The sequence below is a fragment of the Corvus kubaryi genome, unplaced genomic scaffold, assembly GCF_017639235.1.
Source record: "Corvus kubaryi isolate FWS band 111438036 unplaced genomic scaffold, C.kubaryi_AGA036_p1.0 split1-37296, whole genome shotgun sequence".
Taxonomy (NCBI): Eukaryota; Metazoa; Chordata; class Aves; order Passeriformes; family Corvidae; genus Corvus; species Corvus kubaryi.
In genome coordinates this window covers 6,522,130-6,545,367 of record NW_024582075.1, presented here as the reverse complement: position 1 = coordinate 6,545,367, position 23,238 = coordinate 6,522,130, and the positions used below count along the sequence as shown (strand labels likewise).

At 38.8% G+C, this 23,238-nt stretch overlaps 1 protein-coding gene across 1 annotated transcript; it reads right to left on the bottom strand.

The window, feature by feature from the left end:
• Positions 1-2,677: 2,677 nt before the first annotated feature.
• OSTF1 (osteoclast stimulating factor 1) lies at positions 2,678-23,220 on the bottom strand. Its single transcript, XM_042012715.1, has 10 exons — positions 23,022-23,220; positions 11,553-11,599; positions 10,882-10,932; positions 10,735-10,798; positions 9,489-9,542; positions 8,955-9,062; positions 8,453-8,502; positions 8,259-8,337; positions 7,689-7,787; positions 2,678-5,574 (listed from the first exon to the last, which is right to left on the bottom strand). Exons 1-10 carry the CDS (start codon positions 23,053-23,055, stop codon positions 5,516-5,518), a joined length of 645 nt encoding a protein of 214 aa, XP_041868649.1. The 5' UTR covers positions 23,056-23,220; the 3' UTR covers positions 2,678-5,515.
• Positions 23,221-23,238: the final 18 nt, after the last annotated feature.

The window sequence follows — 23,238 nt, the reverse complement described above, 5'->3', positions numbered from 1 at the left end:
CTTGCTTTTCAGTGTAAATGCATGTAGGCCAGGCGTATTTTTTATTTCTTCATTCTTCTTCCATTTCAAACTCATAACTATGCAGCTGGAATTTTCTAGCAAAATGGCTAAACCAGAAATGTTAGGGAAAAGCATAAAAGAGAAGTAAAAATTGATAGACTGAGAAGAATATATACTACTTTTTAATGAACTTCAGATTATATGAAATGTACTGTGTCTTATCATAAAGAAATTATATGGAAAGATAAAATTAGAGCCTTCAATTAAGAAAGTCTCAGTAATTTACTAACACTATGAAACTACTTGTGCTGTACAAGTCAGCTGAACAGGAAAGGAACATTAAAATTGAATATAAATTTTGAGGATTTAACTCTAATTTTATGTTGAGCATGTCTTAAGATGGTTAAGGATTAATTTCACTATGTCCCTGTAGACATGAAGTCAATTGGCAATGTGACTGCAGCAAAGCTGTGAGCAAAAATATACTCTATTAAGCAACACAAATCAAGAAAACAAATACAGGTTTGTGCAGAGCTTAAAAACAGAGGTCTTCCACTGCCCATGGATCTTCACTGGATTCCAGAGCCTTGCTTGAGATTTCACACCAGAAATATGACTATAACAAACTTCCGTATGTCCACTTTGCATGTGGCACTTTGTGTCTTCACACTGGTTTTACATTTAAACTCACTAAATTTTCTTAGAGTTAGGAGCCTGTCTCTGGATAGAAAGGACAAAGGAATGGAACAGAGAGTTGCTCTAATGTGTGCTTCAGAATTTTGGGGAAAGGAGTAACTCACAAAGGAACAGCGCAAGTTGCAGACGCTTTCCTGGATGCATAAACCTGACACATGTAACAGCTGAGTGCTGGTACCCTACCAAGTTCTGTGCTGCTCCACATTTACTTAAAAAAGCTCCCCTAAATTACCATTCTCTCTGCAAGGGATTCCTTCAGCCTCTGATCTTAGGAGTTGCTCCTAACCACAGGGAACAACCCTGCTTTTGTAACTGGGAGGGTGAACATTAGCTGGACCACACTATTTTTCCCAGTGACATTGCTCATAGGTTAGCAATATCACAATGTCAGAGAAGAATCTCTTCCACGAGAATTCTCTGGTGTTCTATGGACTGCTCTACAGACCCCAAAGGAAGACCACTAAGCTTGGTAGAAGGATTAAGTAATGACGTGGCTTTTTAGAAAAGGCTGCAGATGGGACACATCATCTTCAGCTTCAACTTTCAGCTGGGAAACAACAGGCATCAGGTAAATAGGTACTTGGTAGACTTTTTCTGCCATAGGCAGACACTACCACCAGTCCAAATTCTGTTCCAGAAATTGTGACGTAAAGTCACTTTTATTCTGAATTGCTTTTGTAGTATTGTCTTATTTTTAGCTTTTGTTGGTTTTTTGATGTGTAGCTTCAAAAAAATCCCCAAAAAACAACAACAAAAAAAAAACCCCAAACCAAACCCAGCTGTTGCCTTATTTATTTAGCAAATTAGGGTATCAAATTAATTTCTTATGAAGATTTCTGTTCCAAGTTCTTCAACACCATTTCTGCTTCTTTTCTGTCTCCTGATAAGATCAAAATACAGTTGACTAATATTGTCCTAAAACACTTTTAGTAACTTCAGCTTTTATCTGTCTCATGAAGCAAATGACTGATGGCCCATTATTTGTTACTCAGCTCAGTGGTGTGTTTCAATGGTTTCATTAGAAGGTGGCAATGGTTGCAAACAAATTTTTGATTTTGATGTGTGCTGCATGCTCAAACATCTGACTTTCTAGCATGTAACTGAAATGACCACAAGGTCAGACTAACTTACTTTCAGCAATCTTTGGCGCTTGACATAAAACACAAACACAAGAAACACAATAGCATCTTCAGAAATTAGAAGTCAGGGTTCTAAAGTGGGAGATTTTGTTAGAAAATGGGCCACTCAGTCTAAACATTTAGTGTGTGACTTCTAACTGTTTTAGGAATATTACATTTCAGGTGATGGGATGAGTAAGAGTGAAATTCAGTAAGATGGGCTTTGTTTCAGTAAAACAGTATATTAACTTGAAAATTATCAAGAATCCAAGAACTATACTAAACAAAGTGCAAGAAATGTCCCATTTTTCTTTCTACAAAACAGGGATCAAGCATTTGATTCCTTTGGTGAAGCCAACAGAAAATTTACTAATTTAGTTTGAAAGAGCCTCAAAGCAATCAAAACAATTTCTATTCCCTAACAGCACAAAATTTCTTACTGGAACACAGCTGATTTTCAATAGAAAGGCACACACATTAATTTAACCAGAAGTATGCAAGACAGAATATCCTTCAATGCTGAGTTCTAAGACACCTTGAGCTTGAAAACGTTCCTGTTGCTGCACTTAAAAACCCTATTTTTCTTCTTGTTACACACCTGAATGTAGCTGTCCCTTGGAAAAAGTCTTAAATTTAAATGAGTCTGTAGGGGCACAAACACTGAAGAAAAGTAGGGAGAGCAAGTGGGTTTGCATAACTAGTAAGATGCTGGATCAGCTTACTCCAGCTGTAATTTCTCCTAGCTGTAGGACATTTGTTTTGGAGTTTTTTGTTTGTTGGCGGGTGTTATTTTTGTTTGTTTATTCTGTTGTGTTATTTTGTTTTTTGTTTTTTTTTAATCAAAACTTCACTGCTGGAGTTAGACAAAAAGTAGTTTATTGCCTGAAAGCCTTCACAGTGATTTATATTTCACAAGATGATTAGAACAGTTTCATAAAGAAAAACAAAGTTGTGGAAAAAAACCCAAAACCAGTAATTTTTGTCCTAGAAACAAATGACAGCACTTCTAGGTGCCTTCCTATGTAAATGTGCTTCCTTCAGGACACTCCAACGAGAACTTTGGATGCAATCCTTAGGCTCAACTCGTGCTTCTGTCATCATTCCTGTGCAGCACTTAGATCTGTCTGCAGAAGAACACAGGGTCTCTTCTGGCAGCTGTTAATTCCACAGACATGAACACAACATCTTCCTTGTAGGCTGCTGAACCCATGGCAGCAGAAGACATTACATTAAGAGTTATTTATGAATACAAACTCTGCCTCCAAAGTTCAACTGAAAAAACAGTGACTTGAGCCATTCTCTCCATGTCCTGTGACACTGAAGAATTTTAAGCCTGTGAGCTTTGTTTATGCATGAGAAAGACTCATGTAACAGATACCTGAGCCTTCTCGCCTCTCATTACAGGACTTTGAAGCTTGCACTTTGAAACTGAATCATTTTGATCAGCAGTATGCGGCATAACATATGGCTGACTATGGTAAAAGGCTGAGCTAGTAAAAAAGCTGGGTGATTAAATGTGAAGCAGAACAATCTTAAATATTATGAGTTACGTTCAACAACTGTTGAATGAATGCTAGAGAGAAAAAATTGGTGGTTTTGGTTTTTTTTCTTCCCCTCTAGGATCTTTGAGTTCACACAAAATAAAACATCACTGTTCATTTAACCACAGTATTGCACAATTGTATTTAGCACAATGCTAAAACATTTGTTCTATGGTTTTAACATTTGAACAGCCTAGAATTACATCTGCAGATAACTACTTGTGCAATGTCCCCATCTTAAACAGCTCTGGTCAATCAAACACTGCCTTCTTTGGTAAGAGCTTAACAGGCTTTACTGGCATCTAGTTCTTTCAAGGATGATAAAAATAAAAATCTGGCTCAATGTATTTTTAAAAATGGGAAATTAGGAGTGCTCCAAACTTTTAAAAATCTCTTAAATACTTAGTGTGATTTTCATTTATCCCCAGAGTTTCGCAAGAGCTTTTCATTTATCCCCAGTCTTTCACAAGAGCTTTTTTCCTTTTTTTTTTGTTTTGTTTTTTTTTTAGTTTCATAGACTGCTGTGTTAGAATGGATTTGTTAGAAGTCTCTCTTACAGAAGTTAGCAACAAAAAACTAAAAATGAGATTGTATCTCAAATACTTGTAACATTTACTTACCATCACAGTAAGAAAGTATCTCTCAATAATGTGCAATATTCGGCCGCAGCTATTTGAGCGATCTGAAGGAAGTGATGCCTTAGGTTTTAACTTGTCTATTTCTCAAATCCTGTACTGCCTAATGTGTAATTCTGGAGTTTCGTGTGGCCTGTTAACTACTGCTCTCTCATGCCGGTTAGACATAACAAAGCCTCTCTAGGTTTGCACTTCAAGGACACCTTGTTGTCCCTGGCCCCAAAACGTGTAAAATAAAAGCCTTTGAGAGGAGGGGCAAACTTGGGGTAATTACATCATTAACTGAAATTATAATTGGAGAATTAACCCTGATATGCAAATGGACCAAACTTATAAAAATGTGAAGAACCCATGACCCAGCGTCCATCCTGGGTGCAATCCTTTGTAGGCTTTACACTCCCAAGGTCTATGTTTGAAGGCCTTTCAAATAAATACCTACTTTTATTCTCTTATTCTTGTCTGGCCTCTGTTTTCAGGTAGCCACTTCAAGGCATCAGAAGTACTATTTTTTAACCCTGCAGGGAAGCTTGAAAGTGGCTGAATTTACTTTCTTTTTCTTTAATTCACAGGAAGCAGCAATATATTTTAAAACTGTTTATTCAGCTTCAGGTATGTCTTCTAAAGATACCTGTGGTATATTTGATGCACATCTTCCCTCATTACATCGAACACACTTAACCTTTGAGGTAATTTAGGACAAAACGTAAGAGCACTTTCAAAAAATAAAAGCAAGAGATCAGTATTAAAAATTTTAGGCAGGATAAATAGAAAAATATTCTGTCTTCCTTTCACTACAAATAGTTTCAGCATAATACACTTGAAAAAGCAAAATAATCAGGGCACAAAGTCCAAGTGAATTTCCAAAGCAAACCTTATTTAAGCAAGCATTTCACCTGTGCTAACATTTCAGGAATTGGGCCCCACAGCAATAGAGAAGACAAAGCTTTCCTGAGGCGGGTTGTCTCAGGTCATTCTGCACCTTACATAGAGGAACAGAGGAAGGAAGGGTCAAAATTTTACCAAAATTAAAAATCAAACCTTGTCATGCTGGCTCCATATGGGCAAATAATGGTCCCTCTCTACAGCAGCATCTCCATTTATGCCTGTCAGCCAGTACTGACTCTCAGTATTAACTGCATGAAGGAACATACACCCAGGGAAATTTGGGGAAATGTTAGCAGTGGTGTCCTGCTGTCCCAGAAGGACCTTTCAGTATTCCAGAGATACAAGGCACTTGCTGGGAAGGCCTGAGATGAAACCTGTGAGTTTAGAAGATGGTCCTCTGCCCATTCAGTGATGAAGGTGTGCCATACTTCCCCTGTGATAATTCCAAAAAGGAGCTCTGATTTAAAATGTGACATCTTCTGGGTATGTGAAGATTATTCCTTTGCAAAGCCTGATTTCACCCTCTCATTTATATGCTGTACTGCAATACTCTAAGTGAGATGCTTCTACAGTTGAAAAGATATGTTTTGAAAATGACATAGACAATGCAAGTTATAGTTTTTCATACAAGTTAAAAAAGCTAATCGGAATCTTCATCATCAAGGTATTCCTCTGCATTACTCAATGTTCGGACTGTACCTGGAAAGAAACAAAATTAAATCAAAGTACTAAAAATACCAGGCACAGAGGCAACAGGACTGACATAATTCACGAAAGCGACAACCATTGTTATCCTAGATTTCTGGAAGAAGAAAATGATTAAGTTTAAACCTAACCTGCTCAACTGTTTTGTGAAAAGAAATCAAAGGGAAAAAAATCATGTTTCTCTATTTTAGGAGAAGCAGCAAAGGGAGAATGGGAAGAAAAGAAATTGCAGGGCCCTGTGCTCAAGGGGCCATACTTTAAGAAAAGTACAAATTACAGTTCTTCTACTCCTTCTGCTGTGTTTAGCAGCACAATTAACACAACCTTTTTGTTTCTATGACATGATTTTAATAATTTAAATTTTTTAGAATATACTTCAGCAACTGATTTTGAATATCTGTCTGTACATGTGAAACATAAATCTGAACAAAGAGAGGGAGACAAAGTAAGCTTCCTCCAATGAAACAGTTTTAGATATAGACTATGATAGAAGCCATATGTAATTAGGAACAAGGGAGAGGAAGACTGATTATACAGAACTGAATCTCTGAAAAAGAACAATGTTTCACTTCCAGACACTGGAAGTACTTAAATGCAGACTCAAGAGACAGAAAAATGAAATTAGTGAAAATAACCAAGAAAATACAAAATACAAGGAAAGTATACAGATCAGTGGTGTCAGAGATATTACAAAAGGCGAGGCTGAGACAAAAAACCAAAAAACTGAGATTATCGGCTGTTATATCAAGGCAAGCAAAAAAAGACAGAGTGTGAAATTACCAGAGACTGGTGATAGATGAGGTGACCAAGGATGAAAAATCTGTCAGTCATTGAACCAAACTTAATTTAAAGGGAGTGAAGAAGTACATTAGTTACTTAGCACCAGGAAATAGAACATTAGTATAATTACTGGGACATCAGAACAGAGAAAACACCTGTACCAGGTGCCTACAATAGACATGCAAAGATGAACAAAGTGCTTTTAATAGGGATTAACTAAGTTTAGGAAAAAATTACGTATTATATATATATACACACATATATGTATGTATGCATATATATGTATGTATGTACACACACAAACACACACAGAGAAGGACTTCTGCCATTTTTTACAACTGCTTTCTTAAGAACCAAGATTGGGAGAAATAATTTGCCAGTTTTCCGGGAAATTTTGATTTACCTCTACCAAAGAGCAGGACAATATTTTTCCTGCAACTGCTCTTCCTGGCCTTCTCAAGTTGCAGTCAGCTATTCCTCCATTTTAATTACCATAACCTCTAGGCTCCTACAGGTTAGCATTTCCTCTGTTCTCACTAGTCCTGTGATGATGCAATTGCTATACTGCAATACCCCATCAAAACCAACTGTAACTCTGCATGTGTTTTTAAGTAATTTCTTGTTTCACTTAGAGTTTCCACCCTAACTTCAGCCTCCTGAAAGGTATAGGTAATAGCAGTTACACAATACTGAACAATTCAGTCTTTTTTCAGCTTTTTAAAATAGCTTCTTTAACTCTTTTGGACTTGGACACTATGCTATTGGGACAGATGAACACAATGGGAGGCAGTGAGACTATTTTGATCAACACCTGAAAGCATTCTTTCCTTAGAAAAGTCACTCAGAGACACATAGAAATTATAAAGTAAAAAATCTAGCAGTTAGAAAAAGAGGATCGTCTGTTGGTGCTTGTTTGGCTTAAGTTTGGAGGAACAAACAAGCATATGTGGCAAGACAGCACACTGTTTTATTCTTGTAACCTGTCCCTTATGGTATGCTACTTCTAAAATAGTTTCCATCCTTGCTTTCATTCTGCCTGAAGGGCCTGTCTTCTATTTCCTTCCCTTTCTTCACCATTTTCACATATTCTGAACTCTGTTGCCTCTTGCTGACACAAGGTGGCATTTTGTGTGGAGTCAGCAGCACTGCATAAGATAAACCATGTTCATATCATAGCTCTAAACTAACCCTCTCAAGTGAGCCCTTCCAAACACAACTCTTAGCCCATGTAATTCCCAAATGGTTTTTATGGCTATCAATATATCGGTATTTGGTTAAAATATTAAGTGTCCTCCAAAAGTAAAATTATCAAACAAAATCAGAAATACCTGCACTCTGTTTCTTCTTAAGCAAGGAAGCACAAGCTGCGTTTGTTGCCATATCTAAAGCCAGTTTCTTCTCATTGTTTTTCAGATCTGTTCTTGCCCCTTCGTGAAGAAAATTTTCATCATGAATCACTATCCCAGTTATTTATCAACCAATGTCATTATGATATGAATTTCACTAATGTGGGTAGAACAATAAAGGACAAGGGAATCTGACCTACTGACTGCTCTGAAGCAGACCAAAAGCTATGGATGCTCTTCCATAAGCTACAGTTCATTAGGGAACTTGCTGGCTGCTCTTCCTTTTTAAGAAGCAGATGTCATTGCTGTTCTGGGGTTTAAGTGCCTAATTTTGTCTGTAAAGCAGGATGAAATTATCTTGAGCAAGTGAGATGTCTACCTTCCAAACAGCTGCCAGATTTTTCTGCAAGACTTTTCCTGCAAGTCAGGCAGGTGACTGATGGCTAATGACTGTACCTGAGTTATATGGAAACACTTAAGAAATATAAATTAAAAAACCTTCAGGAATCTAGTCTGCACACAGATTGTTGAAACCTTGGTGAAGATCTTTACCCTTTTCCAGCAGCATCTCTACAATATCTGCATAACCTTTCCATGCAGCAGCATGCAAAGCTGTGTCTCCCAATTTGTTCTGTGGAGTTAGAGGGAAAAACAACAGGATTAAAATGCAGCAAAAAAACTTTCAGCTTCTACCACGGGTGAGTAACACCACGTCTCTACTGTAAGCGTCTATTGGTTTAACCTACCTGTTGGTTTAACTCCAAGTTTGCCTGGGTAAGCAGAACATCTACTACATCTGCAGAAAACAGGGAGAGATGTTAAGAGAAAAATGTAGTGGAAACACATATGCTTTTTTTTGCATTCGTTGTAGTTAAGATTCAATGAAAGACCAATCAAATCAGCTAATGAAAATCTGTAAGTCAGACTGCATTGGGCAACCAACCATTAGTCACAAAACATGCTACTGCATACAATACCCAAAATAATACCAGAGTTCTTTTTGATCTGTCCTTCTTCCACTCTGCTTATAAGTTACACTAATTAGCATGCCTGCTTCAACAGCAAAACCAAAACACAGCATTTGATGGAGCTGAACCTCCCTTCTAGCCTGATTTTTATTTACAAAAAAATAGAGTAACATTGAAAAAAAACCCAGCTTCATTATTTAGTGCTGCAATTTTATCAGTCAGCCTAACAAGCATATCAAGAAAACCAGAGAACAGTAATTTCAAATTAATTCTCTGATACCTTTATGTCCTCCATGGCATGCCCAATACAGAGCTGTGTTTCCAGCTTTGTCTAAGCCATTGACACCAACTCGATTATCCAAACACTCTCTCAACCAGCTTAGGTTGCCTGAAAGACAAAATCAGTTTTGATTACCTTTTTTTCCTTTGAAAAGTTAAAAAACCATTAAAGGTTCTTTAAAGGAAATAGTCCTTTCTGAAAGTGACTAGCAGCAACATTTATAATTCATTGAACAACCAGCCATACCAAAAATCATACCAAGTCATACCAAATGTCTTTTCTTCCATTCCCAGAAGACCTTTATATCCCTATGTAGTTAAATGGATGGTACCACACTTTTTCTGTGTATACACAGAGTGGCAATTCTACCAGGCTGTATCTCACTTTTTCAAAGCTGTAAAACTTAGCAGATAACTTGCTCAAGAAATAAGACAACCAAAACAGGCAGAACATATTCTAAATATATTATTATTACTATAGCAGAAAACAAGTAAATAATCCTTTAGCATTACACAACTAAAACACCAAACATACCTCGTTTGGCAGCTTCATGCAGCGGATTATCAATAGACTCTGCTTGCTCTGCCACTGAAATGAAAGAGTAAATTCTAACTACTTCTGAAACATGTACTTGACACCTGTGTGGAAATAAAACATATTTGATTCTAACATGAAAAGAGATTTGTGAGTGACAGACTAATGAGATACACTTTGATTTCCTGTGTATGGGAAGCTAATACAGAGAAAAGCTTGTGAAAACTTCAAACAACAGCATCAAATTGCACAATCTATCTAAATCAGAAGACATGATCCTAGTACTCTGTTCTTACGGTCTGCAAAAGCTTCTGTTCTGCTTATGCATGCAAATTTTGCAAATGTGCAGAGACACCACCCCTACCCTGGTCTAAAATTGAAGCTTTACAGATAATCTCAGTGGGAACATGAATTAACAGATTGTTTGGGTTATTTTAAATATAACACACTTCAATATTCAAAAGAAATTTGAATGCAGATATGTTGCATGTATCAACTAGTCTTGCATATTAACAGTGCATGACCTCTGATCTCTGGCAGATAGCATGAGTAGAATCAGTTTGGAAATCACAAACTAAAGTGAAATTTGATGCCATGGTGGTCTCAATGACTACGCCATAGATTTCTATTAATGTATTTCTACTAACTACAGGGCAGGGAAAACAGCATTGCTACCGTAATGTTTCCTACTGCAGGAAGCAACTTTGGTCATATTGGCAACTGTGATGCAATCTGTCATGAGACACTGCTACTCTGCCTACAATTCCTGGCAGGACTTGGAAGAATTGTGTATTCGTTGCTTTTAAAAGTGATTTTAGTTGAATCTGAAAAAGCAGTTTCTATTCAGCCCAGACACATATGGGATATTTAACGCGGTGCAATCCCCAAAAAAACCAATGTTTTCTGTGGCTGAATATATTCACTAAAAAAACAACAAAAGGCAAACAAGACCCCATCCTTCAGATACAAGTGTTCTTCCCCTCAAAACTGAGAGTATCTCAGTATCTGTTACCTGCATAACCAGAAACATGAACACTCAGCAAACTCAGGCTGCCTCTAGGTTATAAAAACACAAGACAACCTGTCCACTGCTGATGTACAGTGGTAACTGATACTGCAGATGGATGTATTCTGAAACACATGGTAGAGTACTGTTAAGTACCAATACTGTGATCTGATTTTGAAAAGACAGCTATTTCCTTTGATTGCGAATGATCTTACCAAATAAAAATATTCTAGACTTTACCATAGTTGCTTGGAATTAGTCCAGTTCTCCCTTTGCAAGTTCCTTTCCACCAATTTGTATCACTCTGCAGAGAAAAGGGAAAATATTTTAGATGGGATAATTTGCATCTCAGAAGTATTCAGTCTGTGTGGGATGCCTTAGACTCACCATGTCAGAGATGTAAATGATATCTCCTTCTTCAAAGTACAGTTCATCTGGCTTTAAAAAAAAATTAAGAAGAGTAAACAGTAGCTTAATATGTGTATGCAAGAAAAACAAATACCTGGATAAGTCAGAATACATTCACCCCTTCATTCAAAACAATGATGACTCAATTTCTCTATCACCTACACAACAGCCTGACAGTCTCTAGCTTGGCTTGCTTACAGCTAAGTTTCTGGATCTGTAACTTTCCTAACAACACGAAGACTGTGGCCTTTCCAATGAAGAGCTGTGCAACAGAAGCAGTGAAATACATCTTTTGTTTGTTAACTTCATCCCCTTTTTGGTTGGTCCCAGTTCACCAGATCTCTTAGTCTCAACTATCATTGTTGCCTTTGGAAGAAAAAACAAATTATTTAACATTTCTGATCTTTGATTGTTGGTAACTGATACTACAGAAGAAAGCATGCTACTTTTAAAAAGAGCTGTTCTTAAAAGAGACTGATGATGAATCAGACAGTTTTATTCACATTAAGAATGACTATCCATCAACAAGCTTTATCATTAAAATTTTGGTACAGTTAAGTCTAACATGCCAGTACTAGCAGAACTAAAGAAATATTATAGACAAGGCTAAAACTAAGATTCTCAAACCACTGAAGTCTAGATGTACTTACCGTTCTGGGCTCAAATGTATACAGGGCCCTGAATACTTTCACCTGCCCTAAAAAAAAAACCCAGAAAAACCCCAATTAAAAAAAAAATCAGTACCAGTATCATGCCTTTAAATGCAGCCCTTAAATCCAAATACATTCCTTTCCTTCAAGCTTAATGCCAGTTGCTGAATGAATTTGTGCTACACTTCTATCAAAGAAAATCATGATGAAAAGGCTCAGCAGCCTGAGTTAAAAAATCCAGGAACATGGGTTATGAAGGAAACTGGACTGATCAGTTACATGTAAGTACCCTCTTCTGCACACCTAACATGCTCTTTTATAGCTCACTGTGCAACAAAAGTGTTGTCATTGATTTCTGAGGAAAAGTGTAGTTTCATTCATATATACCCTCACACACTCATACATGCTGTACATACTAGTATTACTAACATCAAATCTGTCACATGACAAAGAAAGAAGAAAGAAACAAACCAATGACCAATGTCAGCAACATGTTCTTATACTTACTTGCAGTCATTATTAGGAAAATAATGCAGTAGCACAGAACTCATTAAAGAAAAATGACAAATGGTCACACAGTCCTATTTAATGTACTGATGTGCTGTTCTATTTAGATGCTTAAAATAAGCTATAGGGTGTGCAATTCCAGTAAATGGGAAACATTTATTTTAAAAGGCCAGTTTGGAAGAGACTGTCAGCAGCATTCAAGCCAAGAAAAGATAACCTTAATGCAGAGAGGTACAAATTTAATTGCATAAACTGCAAAAGAAGCTTCCCGACAAATGTTTTTAAAAAAATTCAAAAAGTACATTTCAATACCATGAACAGAATGTACAAGTACAGAAGAAACATGCATATTATATAATTAGCTAACTGCTGGAGTCCATTGGACTCAATGGAGAAATATATTATGCAGACTGTTCTGTATTGTTTACTTTTAGCTATCTTAAGTCTTAAGCATGTAGGTTTATTTACTTTTAAATGTGTTGAACTTGGAGGTGTAGGTTACACACAGGTTCTTACACTATATATGTTTATACAGATTATCTTGTGACTGAAGCAGTGTCTGATCCATCAGGACAACAGGTCCAGGCTATTTTGTGTACTCAGAGAAACTGATGAACCTACTGCCAAAGGCTGTACTGTACAATAAAGTGTACACATGCAATGTTTTGCATAGTTTATTAAATGGAGCTAAGCAAGTACAGACAGAGTAGGTTTCAAGAAAAAGCCTTTACCTTTTTTATTAAGAACCATCATCTCTAGAATTGTTTTTGTCTCCTTTTTTTTGCTAGATGTAGTCTTTATTACTCCAGTATCTAAAATCCTACTCACAACAGCGATCAGTTTAGGAAGTTAACTTAAGAGCTTTAAAAATAACATTCTGAAGGTGAATATGCCGACCACCTTGAGAAAGGAGGATGGTACCCAACTGCCATTTTGCAGAACCCCTTGGGGTGGTTCTTAAATTGTATTTTCAAGTGCCTCTGGATATTCCCTAGCAAGAGCAATGCCAAGGCATACTTGTAAAGGCATAACTACTAAGCAAAACATTTCCGTAGCCCTCTATTCTCAGGCTTTCGTGTGACTAAGTGTATGTAAAACTATAAACATAAAATGAATCTGTATAAACACATTGTCAAGTGCATACAGATAATGTACGTATCTTTTTTTTATAATCTGTAACTGCTCCTCACAGTACTTAATTTTTAGTAACACAACAGAAGTTCAATTTGGCTTTATTGGTTGGTTCTTTCTCACACAGCACCCATCTCCTAGACACAAAAGGTCCAAAACTTCTCAAACCTTCACCCCAGAAACCAAATACTTCCAACTGTGGCAACTGCTAAAAAGAATGAAACCTGAGTTATGTTTACTACCTATATAGAAGTGATGAACAAGGACAGTAGACAGTAATGCATCCTGGACCAAAGTGCTTCAGCATGAAGCATGTGAACTGCAGCTGGGGAGAAGTCAAGCCACAACAATGAAAAATAAATGAAGAAAAAAAGAAAACAAAAAAGAATGAGATGACAAAACAGGATGGAAGACAGGAGTACTGCCCCTTCTCCTTGGCTTTCTCCCACAGAAGACACAAAAACACAACACAAAACTGCACACTGACAACTATGGAGACTACAACCATCATCCACCAATTTTCAGCATTTAATTTAAGTAAGGGGAAGAAACGGACAACAAAAGGGAAGAATAAGAAATATTAAAAGGGGAAATGAGAAGATGGCAGAAGACAGGGAAAAGGAGGAAATACGCATTTGCGTGTTGCATGTCTTTCGTAATAACGTACTGCATATGTGCCAACAGATTTTCTAAAGTTATCACACCTGTGGAGACAAAGAAGACTGGAAACACTGATACAGTGTGTCAGCTGATTACAGTACAGCTGACACACTGTTTAAACAAAAGGCAATTCATTGTTCGTTTGTGGGGTTTTTTTTTAATTCTATAAGCCTCAAACAGAGTTACTTCCCCAAACGTCCAACTGTCATGTCACAGACCAACACATGCTAAAACATTCTCCTGTGATGAAATACAAAGTACAAATTTGCATGTATAGAACTACAGGTCTGGTTAATGTTAATTTCACAGTACTTTATATTGAAGTTAAACACTACCCATTAGTGGCACCAATCTTTAAAAAATTTTTTTATAAAGAGACATTAAGGCTGTTTGCTGCATTTAAGATCTTAGAACAAGGGGACTTTAGCATTTGTAATAGATTTTTTTGTACCAAATTCTAACACAAAAATTCAGTCTAGGAGACTAAAATAAAAAAATGTTAGCACACAAAGTGGACATTAGACTTGAATCCCAGTTCTGCAGACACAGAGAAATCATATTTTATTAGGTGCATGGGTATCTGTAATCACTGGAAATACTTTTATCTAGCAGTACCTATCCCTAGGCATGCAGACAGACTTAGAGCTTGCTTTGGAATATGCAAAAAGATAGAAAGCACCCGAAGTCTTCCTCTGCCCCCACTTACTACTACATGTTTCTAGATTCCTGTGGGATGGTGAACCAGTAATTAGCACTCATTTGAATTTATGAAAGTTGACTGACTGCACCTGCCCACCACATGCTTTTAGAGGACAAAGTAATGAGAATACAGAACACATATGTACCTTTTTAAGATTTCAAGGCACCGGGCACACATAAATGAGTTTATTCTCAACATGATTTAATGAGAGGAGTATCCCTTTCAAAAGCAAAGTACATGGAGGCACAGGGCAGTGATAAGTCCCACAACAGACCTTCTTCTAAGCACAGGGATTTAAAGGGTTCTTCTTTTCAATCCTGTTATGCCCTGCTTGGTGGGTTTAGGGAAGGTTGTTTGATTCATTTAGCACAGAGAAACAACAAAAATCTTCAATAACAAACTCTTAATTGCACACTTTTAGAACATTAAGGTAGAATTAGGTACTTGGCAAATTTTAAAGCAAAATCCAGACAAACTAAGGCACCTCACAAACAATAACTTAGCCAACTTTAACTTAACCAGACACAGGGCACTTACTAAGGCATTGACTGGAATTTTTTTGTCTGGTTTACAATATATTTTAAGAAGAAGTAGTTAGGAGAAGAAAGAAAGAAAGGATAAGAGTAGAAAGATATCACCACCCATTGACCCAGTGACAAGACTGCTGCAACTTTGACAATCACAGTCAAAATGATGGTCCCAACCTTGATCCATAGTGAAAAACCCATGAAGCATGAAGTTAAATGTATTAACATATGCTCAGGTGGGAATACCTAGGTACCTCCTAGGGAGTAGCAGGGTGCAGCGGCAGGGGGAAATTAACACTCACTGATATACCACTGTGGATCACCTGCAGTCCTCTGGTGGAAGGCCTCAGAAATTGGTCTGGGGTTGGGGTTTTGGATGGTTTATGGCACATTCTAAGACATGATAGTTGCCTCTCAAGTCAGCATAGTTGAGCAAGTTATACCCCACCAGAAGGGATGAATACCTTCAGGCTTAGTGTGAATGTCCCACCACCTTCCCCGCGGAGGGGAGCTTTCACACCTGAGCCAGTTGAGTAAGGGAAGACATGAGAAAACACTTCTTATAGGCCTCTTTTCTTATCTGGCTCAAACCCCAGCTTCTTGCTAAACACAGGCTGGTTTGTTGTGGTCATCCTCTGGTGCTCACACGCTCTCCACTTGGGCTGTTATCTTGCACATCATCAGCAAAGCACACTCTGCTTTTGCAAATTTGAGACGTAAACCAGTAATACTTCAGTCTCAAAAATCCCACACTTTAGTCATAAGACTGTCTTCTCCCTTCTTGCAGAATTTGCATTAAACATCTGCAAAACAACTACCTGACAAATAAAAAAGCTAACTTATTATACATACTTAATAGATACAATTACTCTTAGCATACAAACCTCCCAAGTCACACAACTTGTCAAACCCTCCTGCAGAAACACAACATGGTAAAGGAGTCAAACTAACCATTCTCTGTAACCAGCAACACAAAACTAATGACTTTGTCAGGTTGGACTGACCCCACAACCTTTAATTTATTTTGAATAACTTACCTATAAACTTCTCCAGCTTTTTTGAGGGAGGGAAACATGCAACTCATAATTCTAAGATGATCCTTTCCCCACTAAGCACATAAAAGCAAGGAAATGGAGAAACTGAACAGTAGCAAAAGCTTAAAAATGCAGCTTCCGATAGGCACTGAACTGAAGAGAGATAGCTGCTGTGCTTCATAATGCTAAGTAATAAAAAGATAAAACCACCATTTTCTAAAAAGACTGTAAGATTTTTGTTTTCTTCTTACAACTTCGAGATTTATTTTTCATCAATTGCAGTACCATTAACAGATGATTGCTTCCAAAGAAGTGCTAAGTAAGGAGTACAGCAACAAGGAGCTACTGTTTCTCTCACAGTGACTTTTTTTCCCCTACTTCCTTTCTGCTCTTTCACTCCAGCTTCTCTAAACTACCACAGCCATTAGCATTAAAATCCTCACTATTACCAAAACATTCTCCACTTTCTCTCACTTGCTTTCAACCCCCCCCAATGAAATTCTAAAAAAGAAAAAACCCAAAAAAACAACCTGTAACTGCATGGCACTACCTACTCAGGTATTTGTGTTAGGCTGAAATTTCAGCACCAACGGGGAGAAAATGCAATTTCATTAGCCGTCAATTAATATTACTTCCTCAAACGAAAAAACACCCTAACACAGTCCTTGGTTCAAAACATGCATATTGTAAACAAAATAATGATGGCAGTAAGTCAGTGTTCACAGGAGCTACCAAGGCTTGGCCCCACTGACAGGAGTCTTTTGTTAGCATCTGCCATAGAGAACCATAATCACATCTCATTGACTCAAGCAAGATGCTACAAATCAGATATTAATCCTGATGCAGCATCTTTTCATTACTGCTATTAAGACTAAGCAGCTCAAGACTACCATAAAAATCAGAATAACTAACTTAAGATGAACCGACTCACTGTGTGTCACAAAGCACTGTCAGTGCCTACAGTACAGAGAAGGATAATCTCTATGCTGTAGAAAATCAGAACAGACTATGGTAATCAACAGTTAGTTAAAAAACTGCAAGTCTATCAATGTCTTCAAGGGTTCAAGCTAATCCTGGGTTGTCATCAGCCATCTTTCTCTTTGCTCCCATAATGCTGCACAGAAACAGTTCAGAATCAGGTACTCTAGCACCAACTTGATTGAAAACAACTAATTTGAACCCCTACCTGTAACAGATGGCCCAAAAGGAGAAAATATGCAAAGGATATGGTATGTGGGCAAGAAGAAGGACAGCTTGCATGCTCCAGGGCATATGCTAGTTTTGATCTCCTTCCAGAACATTTATAACTGGGAATAGGAATTTTGATATATATTCAGATTAATTTCTTTCAAGGAAGTGAAAGGCATCTTACAGAAAAAGTGTGGTAGTAATGGAGCAGTCTTTGTTTTCTCAGTGTTGGCCTAAGAACCTACAAAGGAATTACATGATCTGGTAATGTATACCAGCACATTAAGTCACAACCTTTTGGCCAAGGGGGAAATACCAAAGGTAAGATGCAGATTAGAATAATCTGTGATACACCTGCAGTTTGTTTTAGTAAGAGAAAACATGTTTATCTTATGATCTCCATGTTTCTGAGGAGATGTGCAATTTTATTAGTAGGACATTATGGCCAAACTGAAACTTTTTTCCTGGTTTCTCACAGAATCACTTAGGTTGCAAAACATCTCTGAGATCATCAAGCCCAACCACTAACCTACCACTGCCAATCCACTGAACTGTGTCCCTAAGTGCCACATCCACATGTCCCTTTACATACCTGCAGAGACTCATTCCTTTCCCTGGAAAGCCTGTTCCAATACCTGACAAACACCCTCAGTGAAGCAATTTTCCATAATAGCCAACCTAAACTTCCCTGGCACAACTTGAGGCCATTTTCTCTTGTCCTATCACTTGTCACTTGGGACAAGAAACAAGCACCCAACTTGCTACAAGCTCCTTTCAGATAGTTGTACAAAGCAGTAAGATCTCCCTGAGCCTCCTTTTCTCCAGGCTAAACATCCCCAGCTGCCTCAGCTACTCCTCACACCAACTACTCTCTAGAGCCTTCACCAGCTCTGTTGCCCTTCTCTGGACTCTCTCCAGCACCTCAATGTCTTTTTTGTAGTGAGGGGCCCAGAACTGGACATAAGACTTGAGGTGCAGCCTCACCAGTACCCAGTACAGGGGGACAGTCACTGTCTGCTGGCTACACTACTTTTCATGCAGACCAGGATGCCACTGGCCTTCTTGGCTACCTGGGCTGGGTCATGTTCAGTTAGCTGTCAACCAGCACCCCCAGGTCACCTCCATGAAGCTTTCCAGCCACTCTGTCCCAAGCCCGTAGCACTGGGAATTAGAAAACGAGGTGCTTTGCACACAGGCCTCCAAACAGGTATAGAAGTATTAGAAATACTTTTTACAGGAGTATAGTTTGTACTTTGGCATTCTGCTCACAGACCCAGCAGAGTTCAACATAGCATTTAAGGATTGCGACAACTGAGACAAAAAAAGGTGGAGTCTCCAGTGTTTAGAGAACCATCTTCAACTTCTAAGTAATGCTTACTAGAAAGGGGAAGTGAACACAGAGAATACATGTTGGGGGGGAGGGGGGAAGACTCTATTAAACAAACAAGCAAGCAAGCCTAGTAATTTGTTTAGGAACACATTAAAAAGAATGCAAAGTACAGACTGGTGCCAGCATAGATGACAAACTGGGGTATCCAGGAACAATCATGGACTGCACTAACCAGTATCTGGAATGGAAGGAACAAGCGTCATTTTCTTACAGAAAATCAGAAGTAAAAATGTTCTCACAGAAGATATAAGTGAACACAATGTCACTGGCACAGCTTGATGCTGAAATCTTCTATTTCTTATTGACTTTTTTTTGTGAATACCAGCATGCCTTCACTTGTAGAAAGCTTGTCTGAGGTCCCAGCAACTTGCAGTAATGAGAGGGCTTGAGGTCAGAAATGAAGGTTTGTAATTCATACTGAAAGCAGACTGGGAACTGTTTAATTGTTTCTCTGATGTTTTTCTCCCCTCAGACCTGATGACTACAGTGTAACGCCCCACATTCACATGCTCACATCTTCCTAGCTGACAGAAACCTTTCTGTAAGTACAGAAGAAATCCAAACCACGACCACTTACATCAAATTTAAGCCTACTGCCAAGGCCTTAGGCATGTGACTCAATGCAAGTGTTCTGCTCCTGTGAATGCTGTCACAGCTCCTACTTTACCTTAGAATTGAGGTGAACTTGTTTGTGATTCAAACTAAATATTTATGTCCAGAATCCTACTTTTAACTCTGACAGCTACTAGTGGGAGCAAAGTCAACAAACCTGCTTTGAGGTAGCAACCCTTTATGCTACATCCTTATGTTTCCTCCGGCCTCCCTCTCAAATGGTGCAATTTAAAATGGTGCAATTAATTTCCTTGGTACAAAGACTGGTCTTTCTCTATAAAATATAAATGTTGTGTCAACTCTAGGCCAGGATCAACAAACCTTACTGCATCTGGTGAACATGAAAGTAAGTAAGGCTTTTTAAAAATATCAATATACCCTTTTCATCTCCTGAAAAGCTTTTGCTGCACACTATATAAGGCTCTAATCAAAAAGATGTCATCACTTAGCACTCTTCAAGGAGAGAGTGCTTAACTAGCAGACAACTAAGCAGAAGCCATTAATCGTCAAATTCAAAGGACTAAATAAGTAACTTTTGTAAATAGCATTAATATCCAACATGATATGAACTCTGCAAAGAATAATGTAGTTTGAGACAACAATACATTTCTTAAAAGATGGAGGGGAAACCCTACTCTTGCATAATGCTGACAGAAAAGTATGTTTCTGCTATTTTCAACATCCACTCCGTTCCCTTTTATTTTTGATAGAGAGTCTAAATAAAAAAATACAGCTAGAAAATAGTAACAATACAGAGTTACAAGAGGAAAGCAAAGCACTTCTTTCAAAAAAAAAAAAAGCCTCAAAACACTAGAACTTAAAACACTTATAAAGCCTCTATAAACAATCTTGTCCCCTTACCCAAGGGCTGGCTACACACCCAAAACAGTAGCTCAAGTGTTGACAAACACAGTTGTCTCACATATGTCGATGTCAAAACCATCTCTCTGTAACTGAAATCTTTATGTGCTGTGCATGCAACAGGATTTACAGAAAAGCAATCTGTCAGAAAAAATGCTCTCATGTACTGAAGAAGATGACAGTGCCACAGCTAGTTGGTTTTTCCCCCTTCACATCTTTTTTCCCACATTTTTAAAGCACTGTCCAACTGCAATGTCCAAAATCCCTGAGTTGAGCAGTGAAGACTCACTGCTTTAAAAAGGATATTTATTTCAAGATGTATTTTCACTTCCCCACCATCAAAATATTTCCTTCCTTCTCTGTCCAATCTGCACTTCTTATTTCCCAAATACATAAGATTGGACTACAGCAACCAATGTCTTGTTTTCTCTTCTCTTTGTCCTGAACTGTAGTGATCCACCAGCAATGCAAACAGGCTTGCTATTCCTGACAGAGCTTATAGACTTGATACCTAATAATGATCAGTGAAGAAAAATTAACACAGCTTGACCAAAGGCACGAAGACATTCTAGCAAATGCAGTCTAAATGCCACCAAAAGAGACAGCCTTCCACTGCTGTAGAAACTATTTCACCACATGCAGTTCCTATATTTATGTCTTTAAATAACAACTATCTATAACCCTAAGAAATTCAATTGAAGTATCAAAGGCATAACTGTTATCATACAGAAGTCAGTCAGACATGCAACTACAGAGATATTTTGAAGTATGCTAGAAGACAATCTCTTTCAGAAAATTACTTCGAAAAAGCTGACACAACAGATGCCATAAAATTTTCTCTCTTCAAAAATTAGGGATTTGGAAAAATTAATTCTATTACCCTTAATCAGCTCTGAAAGTCATCAGCAAGACAATCTTGTTTTCTTTGTCTTCCTTCTCCTACAAATTTCCTTTTGCTGTGTCAAGCACTCCTGCTGGTAAACCAGCTCAGCAAGTTCACTAGACATAAAAATAACCTTACATAAAAAAGTCAGAGCACCACCAGCTTGTCACGTAACTGAACGGAACGGAAAGGGATGGTGGGGGTAGGGAAGCTGTCCTTTTGATGACAGTCCGCATTTTATCAGATCAAGCACACCGCAAACTGGACTCCATCAAACTAGGGAGAGACACCTAGTATTAGACGGAACTTGTCTGAGTCAATCTGAGAGCTCCTGCAAGTTAGGCAGGGCAAGTCTTTAACTCCTTAAGAATCTTACATTAAATTTAACTCATCTTATTGAAAAACAGAAAACTGAGTTATCAACTTCATGGGAAAATCCCACTCTTCACGCATATATTTAGCTGTGAAACACCACATCCTTTCAGAAGCCTGCAGATTTCCCCAGTACTGATTATTTCAATAAGGCTCCACAACAGCACTGCTTTTATTACTGTCTTTTTCATTTAAAGTAATCTGTTTTCAAAGAAGCTGAGCAAATTGCAGGGCAGAGGAACTTCTGAGGATGGAACTACATCCAGAGAGATTTTGCTTCTGCAGGCAGGTTGAGACTGATGGTTTAAATGGTCCAAACTTCTACACTTACTTGACTTCAAATTAAAAGCTTGTTTTGTAAGCTCTCTAGTTAAAATACTCAATTAGGTTATGAATTTAATTATTTTTTTACATCAGCATTTCAAATAGTATTCCAAGTGCAAAAGAAAATTGAAATTCAGATGTATTTAGGGATCAGATAATCCTGTTTTGGGAGACACCAACTAGTCTTACCTATTTAATTAGAATCACAGTGAATTTTTAATTTTTAAGTAACAATTTAAATTATTACACTGAGAGATGACACACAAACATGATAAATAGCCATTAAATTTTCCAGATCAATTCTTTACTTTAAAGAACGCAAAGCTCTAAAGCTAATGGTTAAATTTTTTACAGAAGAATGTATATTTACCTGAAAGATGCCACTTCTATTCTAAGATTTAAAACTGTGCAACTTCCAATGGCTTCTCAATATATTTTTCGAAAAAACTATTAACTGGTTGCTACTAATTTCTTTTAAAAATCAGCTTTGCAGTAAATTTTTCTGAAAAAAACCACAGGAGCAAAACCGTACACATCGATGACTAAATGCACTAGAAAGGGCGATGTGCACATTGACGCCTGAATTTCAAAGAGCACAAAGAGTTTGGCTGTCAGGAGTCCTATAAGGGAAAACAGTAGATGCCATCCTTGAAGATGAAGAATGTTGCACGCGACTATACTATAAAACTAATTTTTATGCGTTAATACATTGCTAATCCGTGCAATCACGAGGCAAACCTCAAAGTATTTCAGTGTTGTTTCTTAAAAGGGTGAACGGTTTCCTGTGCGTTTCAGGCTACGCAAGCCGCTCCTCTACGGCTGCTGCCGGCCGGGCGCGCCACGACGCCAGTGCCATCCCTGGGCACTGCGGCTCCCTGCTGCAGACGAGGAAGGCCGGGCGAGAGGGCTCCGCACAAGCCCAGCGACAGGGACCTTGTCCCCAGGCGATAGCTCCGATTTGGGTGCACTCGCCAACCTGCCCCCGAGCTAGATCGGGCGCGGGGTCCGGCCCAGACACGATGCCCGAGCACAGCCCCACGGTGCTTTCCAGCCACAGGAAGGACAGCCCTCCTTGCCGGCACCAAGCTTGCGGTGTTGAGGTTCATGGCGGCAGGGTGCGGTCCGGAAAGGAAAGACGGCTGTGCGCCACTCCCACCCTCGCCCAGGCTCTGCCCGGGAGCGCAGACCCGAAACCCAAGCCATTCCCGTGTCAGCGGGCAGCGGGCTGCGTGGCGCCCCGCACGGGGACGACGGGCCAGGCCGCTCCGTCCTTCCCTCACCTGGCTTGGCCGGTTTAGGTGGCGGCTTGGACATGGCTGGAGCCGATCTAAGCACGGACGAGGGAGCGGCGCGACGGCGATCGGCTGCCTGGCGCAGGCCCGCGGTGAGACGCGGTGGTGCGAGCCCCCGGCAGGCCCAGGGACGGCGCGGCAGCGGCAGAAGAGCCGAGGCGCAGGGGCCGGGACGAAGGGCGGGTCCCTCCCGCCCCCAGCGGCC